We start from the raw sequence: 20,352 nt of genomic DNA, 5'->3' as shown, positions 1-20,352 counted from the left end.
TATGAATATATTTTAATATTTTAATTCTGTATAATGCTGGTGGATTATAATGTACATGAAATGGCCACAATGGAATCTGATAACCATGAACACATCTGGGCTTCCGTCCAGAGAACACTGTTACACTGCAGTGAAAAAGTACCGCCTGTAACAACTTGTCCACTGCTACAAAAAGGTTCGTATAAATACAACTAGCTTGATTTTCACATTTTAGACATCTTCACTTTACAATCCAAGGTGGTGGAAGGCTAAATCCTCACAATAACTACATCCATTCAAACTTAATACAGTGTGGCATTGCAGTGCAATTGTCCCACTGTTATGAAGGCCTGTTGATACAGTCTGTACATCAGTCTGAATTAAATCCTACTCTTCATCCATAAAAAAAATAATTACAAATCTATAAATTATAACTAAACACATATACAAAACATTGATTACGATGCTACTGAAATAGAACAATGTAAGCAAACAGGACAACAAATGCTGACATAAGATGAACTTGGTAAACATAGGTTTGTAAGAATGTTTGCGGTGTAATAATAGGACATATGCAGTAACCGTAAACAGGATGAAATTATTGCTTTGGTGTGCAGGGGCAGCAGCCCGTTCTGTTTCCACAAAAAAAAAAAAAACAGAAGAACAGTCCATGTGAAGAGTGCAACAACAAAGTGAGGAGGCCAAACGTTATCTCACAACTCCACACTTATTCCCATATGGACTTAAATGCACAGTGATGCCTTCATAGGAAGACATAAAGACACCCATTCTCCCCTCAGTTGTCGTCTCTTTCTCTGCTGTGTCGTGGAGGTCAGAAGCCGAAGATATCGTCCCCGAAAGGGCTGAGATCGTTGGAAGGGTTTCCATTGGTGGTGTCCCAGTCGGGTTCAGTGAGCCAGTCTTGGGGCGTCACCCCAATTTCCAGGACCTGGGGGTTAGTACGTGACACTGCCAGTCTGAGAAGACGGGAGAAGACAAGGATGAATGGATAATGTGAAAAAATAAAATAGGCTCCGTTACGGTTTGCTAAACCGTTTAAAAAAAAAGGATAAGGCTGGTGTTATTCACCGCACTGTAGATTTTAGCAAACGTTACTCAAACTGGAGTGAATGGGGCATTTTTTGGTGACCATTTTTCAGCCACAGACTGACTTTTGGAGCGCTAGTGAACATTAAGGATTCAAGGATTGGGTCATGAAATGCAATGTGGCGTGCTTCTACGGTAGTGCTAAAATAGGTACAAACAAGAAATATAAAAGTATTGTTTTTGTGTGTGTGTGTGTGTGTGTGTGCTCAGTCGGTAGAGCAGGCGCATATATATTTAGAGGTTTATGCCTCGACGCAGAGGTCCAGGGTTCGACTCCAACCTGTGACGATTTCCTGCATGTCTTCCTCCCCTCTCTCTCTCCCCTTTCTCACCTGTCCTGTCCATTAAAAAGGCCCCAAAAAAATAATCTAAAAAAAAACGATGTGTAAAATACATAAATGTACACGTCTCAAGTGTAAATTTGCAATGTGCAAGGCAGTTCAAGGGATTGGCTGAAGACTTTACTAGACAGCAAAATACAGAGTTCAGAGGTCATCATAGAAGTCTCTCGGTGTTGAACTTGTAACTATGGAGGAATTTGTCCAGCGCACAGAAGCTGGAGTAAACTGCTGAGGCTTATTAAGACAAACTACATTCTTTTATCACATGAGGGCTCGTAATCAACAGGCCTGGGAGTCTATTCATAATGATTATTTCTAATACAAACATTTCCCAGAGTAAGACCATCACGGGAGGCGGTAAATTATCTTCTTAGCTAAGTGAAAGTCAAATAAACTAATTAGTAAAAGGAATAGAAATAAAAAACTGAGGTCTAACAAGCTGGTGAACGAGCTTTCTAGCTCACAGCGTAGGCCAGTGTGACTGCTTTTTTTTTTGGGATGGTAACACAAGTACTTGATGTCCTCTTCTTTTTCACTTCAGGCCTAATGTCACTCAGCCAGAATAGCCGTTAGCTCCTTAGTTCCTCTGTTTGAAGTTTGGGGTCAAGTAGTGATTTTAATGCTGCCTCCACAGCAGCTCAGACCTCCCAGACACATTTGTGTAACTAAAGCCTCCATTCTCTTCTAATTAAGATCCCTCGGTTTGGCTGCAAACTGCCTTTTCCCCTCTCTGGGATAATAAGTGGGGTGGAGGTCAACAGGATTACTTCAAGACATCCGGTTCACTCGATCCGTGGGATAAGTTGTTTAATTTCTCACTAGGCTTAAGTGACCCACTGCTCGCTCACACTTCCACACCAGCGACCACAAACAGAGTAATTGCTCAGCAAAGCCCTCGGTGTGTGTAGCGAAGTCCCATTACTCCCACTGATTCAGTCCAGTCGAGACAAACGGACTATAAAGAGGGTTATCAGGAAGGAAAAAAAGAAGCCATTTCTGGCAGTGGTGTGTGTGTGTGTGTGTGTGTGTGTGTGTGTGTGTGTGTGTGTGTGTGTGTGTGTGTGTATCCGATCAAAAGTTTGGGGTCACTTATAAATTTCCATTCCATTCCAGACAGAATACCGCTGAGATCAGTTGCATTGTTTTTTTTAATCAGGGCAGCAGTTGTCAGATTACAGTATGCGTTTACATAATTGCAAAAGGGTTCCATGCTTTTTGGTCTAAACGTCATACCCAAATTAAAAGTGGTACAGCTCCCATATACTCTGACACTCTGGGGTGCGCCTGATATCATTGGAAAGATGACCCCAAACTTTTGACCGTGAGTGAGTGAGTGAGTGTATGCCAGAATCTGCCTCTGGGGGTGGGGGGCATATCATAGTCGGGGGGTCTGGTTGTCCTCCCCCAGGGAAGTTTTGAGCATCAAAAACTTAATTTCCCGTATTCGGATAGACTTATGCACCAATTTACGGTGGAAATACCTTTTATTGCGAAAAAGAAAAACACTGATGACAATTCAAAATATATCAAAAATATAATGGAAAGTATGTTGTTGCGTGTCATTGGGCATTTTTAAGTGGGTATATGGAAATCCTGGAGCTTTCTTAGAGGGTATACTGCGTATACCTGCGTATCACGTAGACTACACCACTGATGTCTGGTTATATGAGATGGGAAAGGATGTCATTTTAACTTTGACTGAGACTCAGTACTGTGAATAAGCTTTCTTTTCTGAACCCAGTTGACAATTATTCCATCAGGGAGGAAATAAAAAAAAAAAAAAAAAAAAGGACACAGGAAGCCATTGATTACATTACTGAGCTGTGAACAGTGGTAATGGGTTTGGCGGTGGATGAATGGAATGGCTTACAGTTAGGTTAGTACTGTAATTAGGCTCTACAACACTACAGTAAGGGCTTGTAACAGCCGACAGTGGTACTCAACTTTACCTGGACATGAACCATAGCTATCCAGAGCTCAGCTGGAGACACAAAACACACAATAGATTGAGGACAGTTTACAGTTTAGCTATCAAGTTAATTTCTCATGTAAAATAAATTCTGCAGTACACTGAAATTGTCAGTAAGTGGCGCTGTAAAGCCAAGCATTGTGAGAGTTGACTACAGTATGCTGAAGGATTTGACAAGGCAGAGTTGGGGGGGCGGGGGGTGTATTATTTTAACAAGCAGCAGACAGAATCAACTAGAATTAATTTCACTGAATAATTAAACTATTAAGACAAATATCTCACCTGGAGAAGGCTTCATCCAAACCATCTTCGATTCCCTGTTAAGATGAAAAAGAAGATTATTAACTTTAATATTCACCCAGTGAATATTATATAAAGATGTGTGGTGATGCCGTTTCATATAACTACATTTTAGACACACCTACTTAAAACGGAATCTAAGACATCGCACGTTATTTTCAACTGTGTTTGAACTTTATGACTTGAGGTGTTCTTAATACATTCAAAGGCAAATCAACTTGAAACACAGAAGACTTGCGGTCTAAATCTCAAAGAGAAAATGGTTTAGAGAAGACTTAGGGGAGCTGAAACCGCCTCACTTGTCCATAGGTGCAACATAGAGCCAGAGGAGGTGAGGCTCTTACCCAGGCAGAGTTGTTGTTGGTCTCAGAGGGCCTGCGGTTATCCAGCTGATCCTCCTCTACATTCCCATTGGTCTCCACCAACACATGCACACTGTCCTCAAAGTCCAATAGGTTGTCCGTGGCAACATCTACTTGAGAGGTGAGAAAAGGACATGCCGTTAGCTGTTGTTGTTGTTGTTAACCCTTGGGTCAAATTTGACCCGTTTTTCAAAATATCTATATCAGGAATATGGGTTTCTCTTTAACAACCTCATTTTAATTACCCCAAAATAACATGGATGATTCCATACAACGGGCTTTGCAAGTCCAACAAAAGATCGGATCTCTACTTTCATTGAATTTTGGATGTTTTATTCAATGTTTCGAAACAGTATCCTCGCTGAACGTTGACATATACAAGTCTGTGCTTATCCTTCCTTTATATATTATAATATTAGTCTAAAGTATTCATAATTTCTGCTTTTTTTTTTTAAAATCAAGAAGTAGGTATTGTCCTATAAATGAGGTTAGCTTAGAGGTTTGTTAGCGGTGTTTATACATGGCAGTGAAAAGAAGCGTTTAAAACTTTTTAAAAAGCGCCAAAACATGAAAAAAAAAAAAAAAAAGCTCAAAAAGTGTTGAAAAAGACGATTTTCAGTTTTGACCGGGGAGGACGCGGGTGCAAGGTTGAATGGAAGACAACACAAGGGTTAAAAATAGGGATCGACCGATACTGGTTTTTCAAGGCAGATACCGATTATTGATAGATTAGATCTGCAAACTGCCAAAAAACGGCCCGATAATCGGCCAGGGCAGATAATTGGTCTATCCCTAGTTAAAAGTATACACAGGTAATCTGTGTGAATTTTGAAGGGACTAAAAGTCTAGCCGTCCTGTTAGGTTGTAGGTCAGTACATAACAGAAAACTGATTTTTTTGACCAATAGTGGAGCAACAAATGTAAAGTGTAGCCTCAGGGTGACACCAGAAGAAAGGCCCTAAACCTTATTGGAAAAGGTCTATCCTCATCCTTTAATTTTCTAAGTAAAAAGGTGGAATACGATTTTATTTTTTATTTATCTATTATGTAATTCTTTGTTTCGGTTCTGCAGCCATGGGGTTATAGGCAGGGCTTGTCATTAACTGTAATGCTCAACAGCCACTGTGGCTGGTGGTTTTCCAAACTCACTAGCCACTTTGCATTTTCGCTAACCACAATTTAGTGGGAAATTATTATTATTTTTTTTTTTTTTAAGATAATTTTTGGCCATTTTAGGCCTTTATTTTTATAGGACAGTTGGAGACATGAAAGGGTAGAGAGAGGGGGGAATGACATGCAGCAAAGGGCCGCAGGGCAGAGTCAAACCCACGGCCGCTGCGTCGGAGTAAACCTGTACATATGGGCGCGTGCTCTACCAAGTGAGCTACCCAAGCGCCCAAATTACATTTTATTTGATTAAAGTTGACTGTGGTGTGCTGCACTTTACTTGAACTAGACATACATCCCGTTAAATGTAAATGACCACGCAAATCGAGACTACATAAAATGTGTAACACTACAGTCAAATATTCAGCTGTGATAAGGTTGTGTGTAAAGCTCCTTTTCTATGAAAACATGCAACCGGTTAAGACAAAGACGTAAAAGAGTCTTATTACATAAGTGGTGCAGGGGTGTATAAGATTCATTGAAAGTGGTTCGGAGCGAGAGCTCGCGTGTCAACCAAGGTGACGAGAAGCAAGAAGAGAACTTTACCATTCATCAGAATCAAATCATTTACATCATATATACTGTCTTTTATATTGTTTATAATTGATCATCAGTGGGTTTTCTTGCCAGATTTGCTTGCCAAATGCAGAAAAAAATAGACTGTCCTGTGTGGAGAGACAACAATTATTTAACATGGGCACTGAAAAGAAGGGGGCAGTGCTTCCCGGCTTAACTTGCTAGTCTCAGTTTCAAACTGTAAGAGCTCAACTGTCATTACTCCGCTGCAAAAGAATGAAAGAAATGAAGAAAAAAAACAAAAAAACACTGTGGCTCCAATGATTTGTGTGCTTCAGCCGCCACTGTTTGTTTTTTTTACCTGTCCCTTTCAGACTCCCCAGGCTGTTGGACCTCTCTGAATGGGAACTACTGCTGCCATCTCCAGCTGAACCGGACTTCACTCTTTTCCCTTTCTCTAGAATAGAGGAGAGACATTGCACAAGCAGGCCAAAACGTGTTTATTGCAGCAGATAGAAACGTCCTTGGAGCATCGAGGCTGATTCAATACAAACACAAGTGTGTGTGTGTGTGTGTGTGTGTACTAATAATTAAAAGTATGCAAGTACCATCAGGAAAATGTAAAAGTAAAAAGTAATCAATGCAGAAAAATCCTCACATTTTAGAAACTGGAAACGATCCAAACTGTTCTGTGTTTAATCTTCAAAATCAATTCAGCTGGACTTGTAGGCCTTTATATTGTTGGGTAGTTTAATTTATGATAAATACACTACATGCGTTTCATGTGAGAAAATCTTAATTTGTAAAGTAACTAGTAACTGAAGCTGTCAGATTAATGTAGTGGAGTAAAAAGGACAATATTTCCCTCTGAAATGTAGCGGAGCAGAAGTAGAAAGTGGCACGAAAAGAAAAGCCTCAAGTAAAGTACAAGTACCTCAAATGTGTACTTAAGTACAGTACTTGTGTAAATGTACTTCACTGCTGTGGTGCTTACCTGCTTTGGCCACTTGCCAGAGTTCAAAAGCTACTGTGAAGGCCTGGGCTACCGTCAGAGCCACTGCCTGAGCCTGGAAGACAGAAGGAAAATACACGTTGTTACAGACCATGGCTGCATTACCAACCCCAAGTCTGAATAAACAGAATGATAGGCATGATCTTCAATGTGTATCCTATTTCATGTCCGGATACATTTCAGATCACTCAAGGCAGACCTACAGTAGGATGTTGTGAACTGTGCTGAGACTGAAGAGCTGTTAGAGCAGAGGACAGAAAGAGGTTACCGCCATTCTCCATAACCACGATAAGAGAGAGGCAAGTACTAAGGAAGTAGGGTATTATCATGTTATTCTGGGAGAGAAAGGGATGAGTGTGGAAGCAAGTAAGATGAGATGAAAAGTGCCCTCTTGGTTTTCAACACACAGGAGCACAGGAAGATGACAGACGGGTTTGGTGAGCGGGATGTCTAGGGTTTCCTCTTAACCCTACTGTTGTCCTCGGGTCAAATTTGACCCATTTTTTTCAAAAAGTTTCTATATCAGAAATTTGGGTTTCTTTCAACCAAATTGTCAAAAAAAAACAAAAAAACAACATGGATGGTTCCATACAACACTCTTTACAAGACAAATGTCAGAAAAAGCTAAAAAAAAAACAACAACCAAAAAACGTCGGCAAAAGCTTCAAAAACGTCGGCAAAAGTAACAAAAAAGGTCGCAGAAAGTGACAAACATCGAGGAAAGCGACAAAAGTGTCGCAAAAACACTAAACATTGAAAAGAAAAAAAAAAAAAAAAAAAAAAAGTTTCAATTTTAAATTTTGACCCAGAAAAACAAAAAGTTGCATGGTTGACGGGAAGACAACACAAGGGGTTAAGAATGGATGATGGGAAAGGAGTACTATGGTGTCAGGGAGGCCCCGAGGAAAAGCACTGTTAAAGCAGGATAAATGATGTCTACTCACCTTGGAGAAAGAAGCAATTGGATGAGTAAAAAGCACATGGGGACATGCTTGGTGTCTTAGGTTTTTAAAGGATCAAGAGGTCACAAACTCAGGGAAGTGAAACTAAAACTAGATTAGATAACCCCCCCCCCCCCCCCGACCATAAAGAGAGGTTTACGCCCCATCAAACTACAGACTAAAAAAGGTACACTTAAAAAAGGTCCTATGACATGCTGCTTTTTGGATGCTTTTATATAGACCTCAGTGGTCCCCTAATACTGTATCTGAAGTCTCTTTTATATAGACCTCAGTGGTCCCCTAATACTGTATCTGAAGTCTCTTTTATATAGGTCTTAGTGGTCCCCTAATACTGTATCTGAAGTCTCTTTTATATAGACCTCAGTGGTCCCCTAATACTGTATCTGAAGTCTCTTTTATATAGACCTTAGTGGTCCCCTAATACTGTATCTGAAGTCTCTTTTATATAGGTCTTAGTGGTCCCCTAATACTGTATCTGAAGTCTCTTTCCTGAAATTCAGCCTTGGTGCAGAATTACAGCCACTAGAGCCAGTCCCACAATGAGCTTTACTTAGTATGTGCCATTTCTGTGTCTGTAGCTTTAAATGCTATTGAGGAGGAGAGGGGGGGGCTAGGTGGAAGTTGAGGGTGTGGTCTTGACCAGCTTGCCATGGGCAAAGCAGAGAAAGGAGAGGTAACCCCTTATGATGACATATTGGGAAGATTCCAGATCAGCCCATCTGAGCTTTCATTTTCTCAAAGGCAGAGCAGGATACCCAGGGCTCGGTTTACACCTATCACCATTTTTAGCCACTGGGGGACCATAGGCAGGCTGGGGGAACTCATATTAATGTTAAAAAACCTCAAAGTGAGATTTTCATGCCATGGGACCATGGGAGTTAGAAATTCAAAATAAACTGATGCCGACCAAGTTAAAAAAAAATATAAAATATGCATTGGAATTTAAATGATATGCATTATGAATTAAAACACTGATACTGTAGTCAACTCACCACTTTCCTTTTGGAGCAGAGGTAAGCGTGGCACTCCAGGGTCCCATTGAGGGTGTTTTGAGCGATATAAGCAAACATTTTATCATGCAGTTTGTCCACTGTGCAGTAGGATATTCTGCAAGCCAGAGGGGACAGTTTAGAGGGACAGTGTATCAAGAAGTCAAGGCGAGTTCACAGGCTAAGCAACGTAATTGTAATTTATTTATTTGAACAAGGACAGTGCAAAAAAAAAAACATTAATAGATGTCTTGTGCCAGGTTGTAGCAAATTACAAGTATCCGCCCGTAGTCCCTGGGCAGGTAGATGGCGCAATAAAATACAGACAAAGTATGTAAAGTATACAATACAGATACATAAAGTCATAACAATCTACATACATTATTGTCCCCCTATCCCACCCCATTTAGAGCTAGAACTAGACCTCCCATAAACACAGTAATTTAGCACATCAATTCACTGGTGCTTTGTTAACAACCAATGCTTTGCTAAGCGTGAGAATGAGTGCAAGTTAGTGCATGAAATTAAGTGCATGAAATTAGCTCGATGGTGTTTTAAGCCCCCAACGTCTCCTTCCAGGCAGCACTGCGACTGTTGACTTCAAGGCACCTAACCCTAACCACTGCCTAATCCTAGTGCCTTCCAGGCAGCGCTGCCTGTAAGGAGACGTTGGGGGCTTGAAAGACTGATAAACATGAAATTAGCTCTGTAGGAAGAGTATTCCACTGATTTATAGCCACAAAAAAAGAATGATGTCGCCCCCCAAATGCAGTTTAGCATTGTGGAAGACTACATTCGCCCTTGTGGCTGATCTAGTTACCCGTGTTGTTTTTTCAGAGCAGAGTGTAACAAATATTTTCAGGAGGAGGAGGAGCAGAAGCATTATGAATTACCACATCAACTACAACGTGCCACATCAACTACACAGCGACGGTCTTATAAGGCTGTGAACTTGCATTTAGCAGTTTCAGAAGTGCAATGACGCCGTCAATTAGACATTTATCTGCAAACGCCGAGCTGCTCTTAACTTACCTGTATATGGAGACGTTTTCCAGGAGTTTATCGGTCAAGCGGTCGTACAGGACGATTCCCCGTGGGGAAACTTTGAGAGCAACCTTCTTAGGCTTCTTCCCAATAGCTTTAGCCTGTTACAGAGACAATTATCACAGAAGAGTTTGTTTAATAGAATGTTAGTGTGTTGAACTATGGGATCAGGCAAAGTACATTGGTACAGTGGCTTTAGAAGCGGGAAATGAAGAAATGTGGGAAATGAAGAAATGTAACAGACATAATTGATAACGCTGATTGGCTGTCTGGCGTTACACGTCACAGAGACACGCAGGAAAAACTCGTTACTACGTTACACACAGAGACAGGGCTCACATAGCAGGAGCTGAAAAATAAATAAAAATATTTGTGCCGCAATGTGTAATGTTGTAATTTCTTTTTTGTTGAAATGGATTTCATAAAATTGGTATTGAAAAAAGTCCATCCAATCCAAGCAGGGTTTTTCTTGGCTCGGAATGGGCTATTTGGAGGGGGAAGGCACAACAGTTAGGTCCAGGTCCACGTACAGTAAAGGCAATGGGTCTGTGTTGCCTGATTTGTCAGGAATCTTATTTCTGACAATTTGAAAAACAAAAATGTATATTACGCTTAGGTAAATGAAATCCAAATTAACAAAACTGGTTAAAAAAAAAATAAAAAATCATATCTATCTATCTATCTATCTATCTATATAAAAATATAAAAAAATCACAGGGAGACTCCCCAGCCATAATGTGGACTCTATGACATCCTGAATGACATGGTCATTGTTACACTAGGGCCTCTTTCACACTGGCTGTGTGGCGTGAGCGTGGTGGCTGCGTGACGTTTTCAATGTCTTTGCACATCAGAAACATGTCTGATGCAGCGCTGCTGCTGCTGCTGCTGCTAGCCTTGTCTGTACACATGTATGTTTCCCATTGATATACATATACTGATTTGATAATAGCAAAGACAACGTCGGCAGTATTGACGGCAAAATAGGCTACAGAATATTTCGTTCTGTATTGACAGGTGAAATATTTGAAAATCAATAATTTATTATTATATTTTTTAAATTACATTTATATCTGCATTTATGTCAAAACCTAGAGACTTTCAAACATCAAAATGTCATTTATTAAATGTATTCCTGTCAAAATGACATATAAACATCTTTTCCTATTCTATTTTGCCTGGAAACGCTCCCAACACGCTTGAGTGTCGTGTGAAAAATAGGCATCGGTCCTATTTCTAGCACGCACGCGTTTTTGGCGTGGCTCGAGCCGCGTGTGTAACGTAGGCAGTGTGAAAGCTCTAACCTGTTAACATGGGAGCGGACACGCCACGCAGCCAGCGTGAAAGAGGCCTAACTCTCACCGTGGCAACGATCCTCTTAACTGCAGCAGCGGACAGCTCCTCTCCCTTGGGCTGGTCCACTAGCGTCATGCCGAGGTGACGAAGATTAAACGTCATCCCCTCTACGACGGTCTCCCGCGTGTCAGTCCAATTCTCTGGGAGCTCTACGGAGAAACATTTTTAGGGAAAAGTGGGTCAATCAATTGATCGACAGGAAAACTGTTTGCTAACCACGCTCTCGTGTGGACCCAAGCATCGAGTTAAAAACATCACGTTTGTTGGTTACACTTTCAGAGACGCTACGACATGCCTTCCTTCCCTTCCACTTCAGGTCCAAAAATAAACAGCGTTGATCGTGAGAACATTCAAAGGGCATTTGAGAAAAACACAAATTAGGAGGAAATGTAAACAGCCCGTGTTGAACTTAAAAGTTCAGACATTTCATCTGCTCGCTCCCTGAAGTGGAAAGGCAAAACAGGGTATCTAGGTCAGAGGTACTGTCAAGTAAATATTTCAACTCCAAAACAACTTTTAGGGCTTGACAATAAACAAATAGGTAAAGAGTTAGGAGCAAGTATACGTGGAATCTGAAAGACTGTGATAAGAGGGAAGCATAAGTTTCCTTTTCTCAAAGTAACATAACAGATCAATCCAAACCAAACTAGGCCATTAGATGTCCCTCGGAAAAGTACATTAGGGGTTTTCGACCTTTGTGTTCAAATGTTAGCACTGATATGTTCCCTGAAAAAGAATGAGGAGTGTAAACCGGTGAAGGAACAGCTGCTATCTCCATGTTGTTTCTTTCTTATCAGTTTGTGTGTGGTGGCAGCTGGCCCTGACCCTCTGGCTGTGTTTACAGAGATTTCCTCAGAGAACGAAAAAGGAGGGGAGAGGGGTTAGGGAAGGTAAGAGCAGAAAAACATCCCCCCCATTACCTAGAAATCCATCCTCCAAGCATTCACCTCCTCTGGGATGTGGTGCATACCACATACTCATGCAGACACATGTTCACACACACACAAACACTATAAAGGAAGGAAGGAAGGAAGGAAGGAAGGAAGGGTTTTTCCTCCATTTCTTTCCTTTTAGGCGCCCCCTCAAAGAGGACCAAAGGAAAATCACCCGCACCAAAACGTCTTTGACTTCCAGCAGTCAACTCGCAGTTGAGACAGTTTTATAACTGGTTAAAAACTTCTCGTTAAATAGTAGTCCACTTCCTTGTTTTGGTATAATTGGTGTTTACAAGCCAAGCCAAGGTACGGTATGCAATGTTCACACTAATCAAACAAACGGTACTTTGGGGGTCAAGTGTACTCTGACCCGGGCCCAGGTCCCTGATGTCAAATGCCCCTTACTGCATTATATTCCCTTATATCCTTTATTTTTTAAATGTCACCTGCCTCCTGAATTTTGTGTTTTCCTTCACATAAATAAAGACGTTTCCACCATAAATTGGTGCATTCAAATGTATCAGAATGAGTCATTTCCTATGAAAAACTCTGGAAGGAGGACTGCAGCTGAAAGATGATTCTTTAAAAAGGCCAAAATCCATCAAACTTTTACACCACTATGTGAAAAACCCTCCATTAAAAATGTCTTAAGTTTAAAACTGCGTTGTTAATACATTTTTGGATGCCACTGATTTCATGTCCATGATGAATAAGTTCCAGCTTAACACGTTTTTCTATCTGCACTCTACTGTGAAAGCCTCAACGGACAGGTACATCAGAACAAGACAAGACAAAAGAGTCTACACAGCCATGGTAGCGCTGTACCAAATTTCATGAGAAGTCACTTCATGACATGTCACTGGCAGAGACGAGTCAAAACGTACCAAACTTAATGGAACAACGAAACCCCAAAATAACTGTGGTCAGTCAGGTCAGAGCCACCATAGTGGGAAAAGGACAGCGCTGAATGGTCAATGGGTCTGAAAAAAATGGGGTCAGCCCTATGTTCCCACATTTCTTTTTTTTTTTTTTTAGAACTTTTTATTTATATTTTTCACAGAACGAAACAAAAGGAACATTATCTGAGACAAGTGATAAAATAACAAGAATAATACAGAGACAAATAATATTTTTTGTGTGTGTGTGTGTGTATATATATATATATATATATATATATATATATATATATATATATATATATATATATATATATATATATATATATATATATATATCTATCTCTGCACCTAATATGAATGTTCACATCTCAAACAAGATACAATAATATACAGCCATATAATGATATAAAATATATAATGTATAAAAAAAAAAAATTATTTTAATTTATCGATTTAAATATTCTTTAACCATGTGCCATCTGATTTAAAAAGGTCAGATTTCAATTGTAATGATGCAGTCATTTTTTCCATCATATAAGTCTGTTTTAGTCTCCGTTTCCATTCAGTTACAGTTGGTGATTTCACAGACTTCCAATTAGCAGTAATGTTTTTTTTGGCAATTAGTAGTAATACACGTAAAATATATCTTTGGTCAGCATTGAAAACATCAACTGATATAACTCCCAGTAAGAAAAACCGTACATGTTCCCACATTTCTAAGATTTTTCTTAAAATTAGGCCCCATGTTCCCACAGCCCTATGTTAGGGTTAGGGTTAGTGTTAATGTGGGAACACAGGGCTGTGGGAACATGGGGCTGTGGGAACATAACAGCGCAGGTACAGTACCAGGCACCGCTCAGCCAGAGAATTAGGGAGGACTTTGTGATCAAAGGTCAGCAACTGGGACACCTGAGAGGAAACAGCTGTGTTCATGTGTGAACTGAGACCAAGTAAAACCATCTGACCCTGCTGTAAATACAAGTCAACCTCACCATCTGTTAATGTTAGGAGAATGAAAAAGAGTTGCCTTGTCTTGGATAAGAGAGGAAGGCAAAAAGGAAAGATAAAACACCCCAGTTCTCAGCTCCCTAGTCATCTATCAAGTCCAACACTAATGGATGAGTATCCATTGCATGTATCAAAGTGCAAAAAGAAAGCCTTTGTTGAACACTGCGACAGCAAACGTGCTGATCCAAAAGGGTCCAACTGACAGGCAATTCACGTTCTGTCTGATTTGTGTGTCTCCACCAAACACTGAATCACTGTGGAAACCACCAAGTGTGGCCCTACAACTTAGGACCGATCCAAGACTTTGAGCCACATAACCTTTTTTATTTTATAAAAAAAAAAAAAAAACTTCTGTCACCATTTAACTTTTCTTTTAAATCCGATGACCTACATCACACACAGCTCCAAAATCAGGTTTCAAGGAATCCAAATTCATCTGAGTTGAAGTGCCGGATTCTACTGATGGATGCAGAAAAAGAGAAAAAAAAAGTGATAACGTGTTTGTGTGGAAGTCTCTGCAGCTGCAAAAAAGTTAAACAAACATTTCAGAGGCATTTAGCCTCAAGTTCACTTATCAGGCTGTAATGTTAACAGAGCTGAATTCAAAAGTAGACTAACTTCCACAACTGTTACAATGCAAAACAGACTCCTCCTACCAGGCCTGGAAGCTAGCCTTACTGTCTCTGAGTCTGACTGGTGGCCTTCAAATCACATCTAATCAGAAAACAAGGTTGAGTCTGAATAATCTAGCCTACTGCGTCAGATACCACCTGCTGCATCTGAGACCAGGGGGAAATACATTAATCCCATGTATGGTTCTTATTGCCAGAAGGGTTTTGGTTCTAGACGTTATGGAGGCAAAGTTACAGCCATCAAAAAGACCACGTTGCCAGCAGAGTGTCTGACTGATAGTGGGAGAGTAACAGTGGAAATAGAAGGGGAAAAGCCTAATCCATAAGCAGAATCCTCGCCGAAGTAAAAGAGCTACCTGGAGAGCAAATGGCATGCTTAGGTGATATAACTACTTCATAAATCAGATAGAAATATTGCCATTGTGGCAATGCTTTGCCAATGGGACCATGAGTGTGTGCTGGCATTATCACATGCTTCTATTTGAGAAGGTCTCAAGAGAAAGGCTCTTTTGCTGCATACAAGCACCCTCTGGCTGGTCCCCAACACTGGCAGTGTGCCGGTGAGGGTCGTCTAGGGCGACCAAACCGGGCAATGAGAGCAGAGAAGTGGATAAGGAGCGGGGAGGCCTTTACCATTTAAAAAAAATGGCGTAGTCCCCATGCGCTTGAATAGGTTTTTCCTCAATGCAAACTCACTCACGGTAGGCAGACGTGAAGTTGAGTGTCTAAGCCAATAGAGCCCCATTAATGGCAATATCTGTGTGAAATGCTGGACCTCAGGTGCAACAGCCCTGTTGCTTTGCCGTCTGGTCAAGCCCCTGAAAAGATACAAAAATGTAGGTTGATCCCGACTTTGTCCCATAGGCTAGAGTCAGACTTGGCAGTCTGACATGGGCGATATGGGTCAGCGCTGGTGAGGAATGTGTGCCCTGCAGTCTAAAGAAGACCTGGTAACCTATACTACAATTCTTCTATAACAAGTGGGTCACTAGCTGCATTCACAGGAAGCTTTTAATTTAACTAATTATCAAAGTAAGAGCCCAACAAAAGTAACAATGCCTCTCAAAAACACCTCAGTCCGGATAAATTAGAGACATTTTACAAGCTGGTTTAAAACCTTTACAATAAATAAAAAGGGGTTTGGGTTTAACATTTAAATGCCCAGTTATTACAGTATTCTGTGTTGCTTCATAATAAAAAGTGATGGTGCAAAGGGCTCCACGCGGGTTGGGCATGCAGGAACTGTGCTTTCCTATTGTTTACAGTCGGGCGTTCTAACAGGACATGTTTACAGTACATCGGTCAATTATTGCAAATACATTCCATGGAATTATCAATTTGTATTGATCTCATTTAGAATGACAAAGGTTGGCCCATGTAACTGCAGGCACTGATAGTAAAGTAAATACATTAACATGTGACCCTCATCCATTAACACAGAAATGTGCTAGCAAGATATCAGTCTGCATGTAAGAGTGTATCTCAAACTCCCCGAGGCCTTTCTATTTTTCCAGGTGAGCTAAGGTTACATATAGTAACGGAGGATATTTATGTAATCCACCCTGTATTTTCTAATGATCATATACAGTATGCTTTGTAATGGGGTCTCTGATGGAATTTAAAATAGACCTGCTTGAACTCAAGCTAACAGGAACCTTGCACTGACTGACTCTTAGCATTCCTGGCTTGCCCTAATGGTTACAGGCAGGGGCGCTTTCAGGCTGTCTAAGCCACCCAGTCACTCCCCAGAACTTTACAGCCAGGATCAAGTGAGATTTATCTTACAAAGTGGCCCTTGAGTCCTACAATGGGCACCAGAGTGCTTTAAAATAGTTTCATGTTAATGTTGCAGTGTGGGCAAGTTCCTGACCTACTGAAGGGCCCTTGAGCAAGACACAAAAAAAAAAAATCCCTGTAAATTCTAGTATTACTGACCCTGAACTCTGCACTTTCTCTGGAAGCTGGATGAAAAGAGGGGTGTTCTGGAAGGTTGGGATTAGCCACAAATCCAAAAGACTGCTGTAGTCAGTAAAATAACAAGCAACACAAGGCACTGCTCCTAAAACATGTGACCACTGAGGTCAGAGAACTTAAAAAATGTTCAATAAAAATCATATTTGTCACAGAAACACTTTATGTTGGTGCTGTGGTCTACTTAAGTCTGCCTGGTTTCGAAATAACAATTATTTCCGGAAAATTCCTGAAACAGGATAAACCGCAATGTAAACAGACTCACTCAGTCTCCATGGGATAAAGTACATATTTTGCACAAAACAGAACAAAATACCTGAACAAAAAAAAAAAAATCGCTTCTTAAAAAGTAGCATTTTTAATCCCTTTGTCAAACAAAATGAGACGTAACGTTACCTACGCAAGTTAAAATATGTCAACATTAATCTTTGAAACTTTGCTACAACAGTCCAACACGGGGGGGGGGGGCAACAACATAATACTATTTTGCAACGTTTCGCCTTTGAAACAAAACGCTAAACTTTGGTAAAGTTAGCTCACAAATGTAACGTTATTTATATCCGATATTCGTCACTGGGGTGTTTAAAGTAAAATGGGCACAGCGGTAAGCAGAAGTCAACTTTTGGCCCAGGTGAAACTAAAAAAATGTAGCCTAAAGGTTAAAACCCTTGTGTCTAGCTACGTTTTTCTGTCAAGTTAACAATTGCTTCTTACTTCTGTGTCTGCCGGCAGTCCAGGACTGTTTCGCCATACTTGGGCTCCGGATAATGGCTCTCCCAGCCGACTTGAGGGCATCCATGTCGGTGTTTTAAAATGCGGTGGTGAAGAGTCGGTGAAGTTTACTCGTGAGTCTTGCAGGAGAAATGTTGTTGACCAGACTGCTGATGGGGAGGATGGACTTGTGGTGCCTTCCTGTGCTGTCAGAAATCCCGCTATTTATGAGGTCAGCGCACGTGAACAAGCAACAAGCCCACCAGAGAAGTAATGCTGCGTTTGGATTTAATGGGACATTAGAGACCGTTCAGGTGATACGAAAACATACATACTAAGTAAACACCACAAATTCATTTTCATTATGTTATTTCCTAATTCGTGTGGATTTGTTTTATTACCATTGTGTCAGTGTATTCAACACCCTTGGTTTTGGAATAATGCTGCTCAGAAAGTAGATTAGGAGAAATCCATTATAGGCTATACTGGTTTGGTATCTTCATACTGTAATGAGCACAGCTTGAGCATACGTTTCCTCTATTGTAACCTACTTTGTTGACAATTATTTCAGAATGTTGTTATTTCATTACATGGCATAATAAAGAAAAAAACATGCATTTTCTGACTTTAATATGTATTGATGTATGTTTCTACGTTCTCTCTTTAAGTCTAAGTAGTCTAGTACTCTTTTGGTCTAAGTAAATGACATGAATAAAGCTTGTACAGCATTATCTTCCTGAACCTGAGCAGCTGAAAAATGTACCTAACATTTACGTCAGTCCATTATGACAGACACATAGGCCTAAATAGAACCTGTATGATGTGGCCGGGTTGGCTCAATGGTAGAGCAGGCGCACATGTACTGAGAGGTTTATGCCTCGACGCAGAGGTCCAGGGTTCGAATCCGACCTGTGACGATTTATTGCATGTCTTCCCCCTCTCTCTCCCCTTTCTCACCTAGCTGTCCTATCAAAATAAAGGCAGAAAAAGCCCAAAAAATAATCTTTAAAAAAAAAACAACCTGTATGACAAAGCAGCTCTATAATTTGAAGATTTCTATGAAAAAAGGCCTATTTGGTTGTTTTGTCTTCCTAACAATTGAATGCGTTAAACATAGAGTTTAACATAGAACATAAACCTGCTCCCGACCAGGTTAGGTTCACAGTTACCATAGTAACTGACTCAGAAGTTAAGTTACCTCTCTTTCTGAAACGGGCTGGAGTTACCCCTCTCTCTCAGGTTTGATTAACCTCCCTTTCTGAAACGGAAAACCCAGAGTTTCCCTTATCTCGGGGTTAACAAACTCAGAGTTTTCACTAAAGCTGCTTTCTGAAACGGGCCACAGGTCTGGGAGGTGACAAGATAAACTAAATGCTTGAAACGTGTATAAGTTGTCGGCTACGTGGAAATGCATGCAACTTCTGAATTATGAAATCTGGCAATTAAAGGTGTCCTGCCACACATATTTCATTACTTTGTGGTAATGTCTGAAGTTCAACCATGGACTCTGTAACATTTTTTTGTGGAAAAAAAAATGCCTTGGTTACCTTGTTTCAAGCCATTCTAGCGTGGTATAGAAAGCCTGCAGGCAGACTCAGCTTGATTTGTGCCAGTTCTCATTAATATTCAACGAGCTAAGCTGCTTGACTCTGATTGGCTAACAGCTAGCCAATGAGAGCCTGGCTATCAGCATCCTTTACCAAGCGCAACTGGGCGAGCTCATGAATAGTAATGAGCTCAGGCAACACCATGTCAGACTGCCCAGCTTTTGTAATTAGCCTGATTTCTTCACTTATTTCTTTTCAGTGGCTACTAGACCTAAAAGAGGAGGTAGCAGTTCATTTTCACATTCACGACATAACACAAACACATACCTAACATATTTCAAAAAAATACAAGTAAAAACGATTTTGTGTGGCAGGGCATCTTTAAGGTAGAAAAGTCAATTTGTACTCTCACAAGGTCTTTCCTAATTTGTCCTCAGGAATTGAGTTTCTTTGTTTTGACATCCCAAATGTTGTGCATCACGCAGTGATTATTTCGGGGAGGATGAAAACTAGACACACAGATCATGACACTTAACAAAGATTGAACAGCTTGCATTGCCACCAGCAAGACTTTCTTTAATAGTGATGGCCAAAGTGAAAAGTGTGACACAGCCACCATCACTCAGAGTAAAGAAAACAAACATGGTGGAACAATGAAAAGTTAAAACAAAGCACTTCTTTTTTTTCTTTTTTTTTTAAACCTTCTCTTCCTTCTACACAAACTTATAAAAGCAACTTGAGAACTGAATTCACAACACCAGAGCGATCCACAAATAATACTTTTTTCTTTTTTTTTTCCTTCTTCCAGGTAGGCAACATGACAGCACAACATGGTCAAATAGTTTAAGGGGGGTTACCTTTTCCCAACACAACACATTCACAGAATCCTTCCTGGCAGAAAATATAGGAAATCAACTGAACATGATGGGAAATATCAAGGAGGTGCCACTTTTTTTTTTTAAAGTCTGTAACAAATAAATAAATGTGTGGCTAACACAATTAGTCCAACTGACCACCTTGCTGCTTCACCATGATCAGCCCAGAACCTTGTAAACACAACACCATTCCAATATTTTCCAATGACAAAAAAAAAAAGAAATGAAAAGAACAGCACTCTTCTGCAAACATTATGCTAGCTACATCGATCAAAAGTATGGATGGAAACCGAACACCAACACTCGGCACTTAAGAACTGAAATGAAATAAACAAAGAAAACATTCCTCAGTAAGTTAATGTACATTTGTTGTAAACAACTAAATGCCAACTCTAGGGCATGATAATAGACAATCAGTTTGGTTGGTGTTTGGCGTACCAAGACTGTGTCACTATGAAATGACGTGTACAATGTCCAGTGTTACGTTTTCCCTTTTTAAGCCTGTGACATTGTGATCAACTTGTCAGAAAAAAAAAGTTTGAATGTGTCTGAGGTGACACTTAAAGGTGCAGTAGGTAAGAGTTATAAAACTAACGTTCTGTCATATTTGCTGAAACTGACCCTATGTTCCAGTAGAACTACATGAAGCAGGTCATTAAAAAAAAAAAAT

General features: G+C 40.3%; 1 protein-coding gene across 3 annotated transcripts; it reads right to left on the bottom strand.

The window, feature by feature from the left end:
* On the bottom strand, nucleotides 1-17,507 carry ldlrap1a (low density lipoprotein receptor adaptor protein 1a). Of its 3 annotated transcripts, none has more exons than XM_031287219.2 (10): nucleotides 17,264-17,507; nucleotides 11,111-11,253; nucleotides 9,737-9,849; nucleotides 8,708-8,822; nucleotides 6,736-6,808; nucleotides 6,103-6,198; nucleotides 4,041-4,168; nucleotides 3,679-3,713; nucleotides 3,377-3,408; nucleotides 1-956 (listed from the first exon to the last, which is right to left on the bottom strand). In XM_031287219.2, exons 1-9 carry the CDS (start codon nucleotides 17,346-17,348, stop codon nucleotides 3,405-3,407), a joined length of 792 nt encoding a protein of 263 aa, XP_031143079.1. In that variant the 5' UTR covers nucleotides 17,349-17,507; the 3' UTR covers nucleotides 1-956; nucleotides 3,377-3,404. The 3 variants fall into 3 exon arrangements, with proteins under 3 accessions (XP_031143079.1, XP_031143078.1, XP_031143077.1); XM_031287218.2 differs by lacking the exon at nucleotides 3,377-3,408 and adding an exon at nucleotides 15,279-15,396 and having other exon boundaries at nucleotides 17,264-17,482; XM_031287217.2 differs by lacking the exon at nucleotides 3,377-3,408.
* Between the last annotated feature and the right edge of the window lie 2,845 nt (nucleotides 17,508-20,352).

The sequence above is a fragment of the Sander lucioperca genome, chromosome 16 (genome assembly GCF_008315115.2).
Source record: "Sander lucioperca isolate FBNREF2018 chromosome 16, SLUC_FBN_1.2, whole genome shotgun sequence".
Classification (NCBI taxonomy): domain Eukaryota; kingdom Metazoa; phylum Chordata; class Actinopteri; order Perciformes; family Percidae; genus Sander; species Sander lucioperca.
This window is presented reverse-complemented; position numbering and strand designations above follow the sequence as displayed.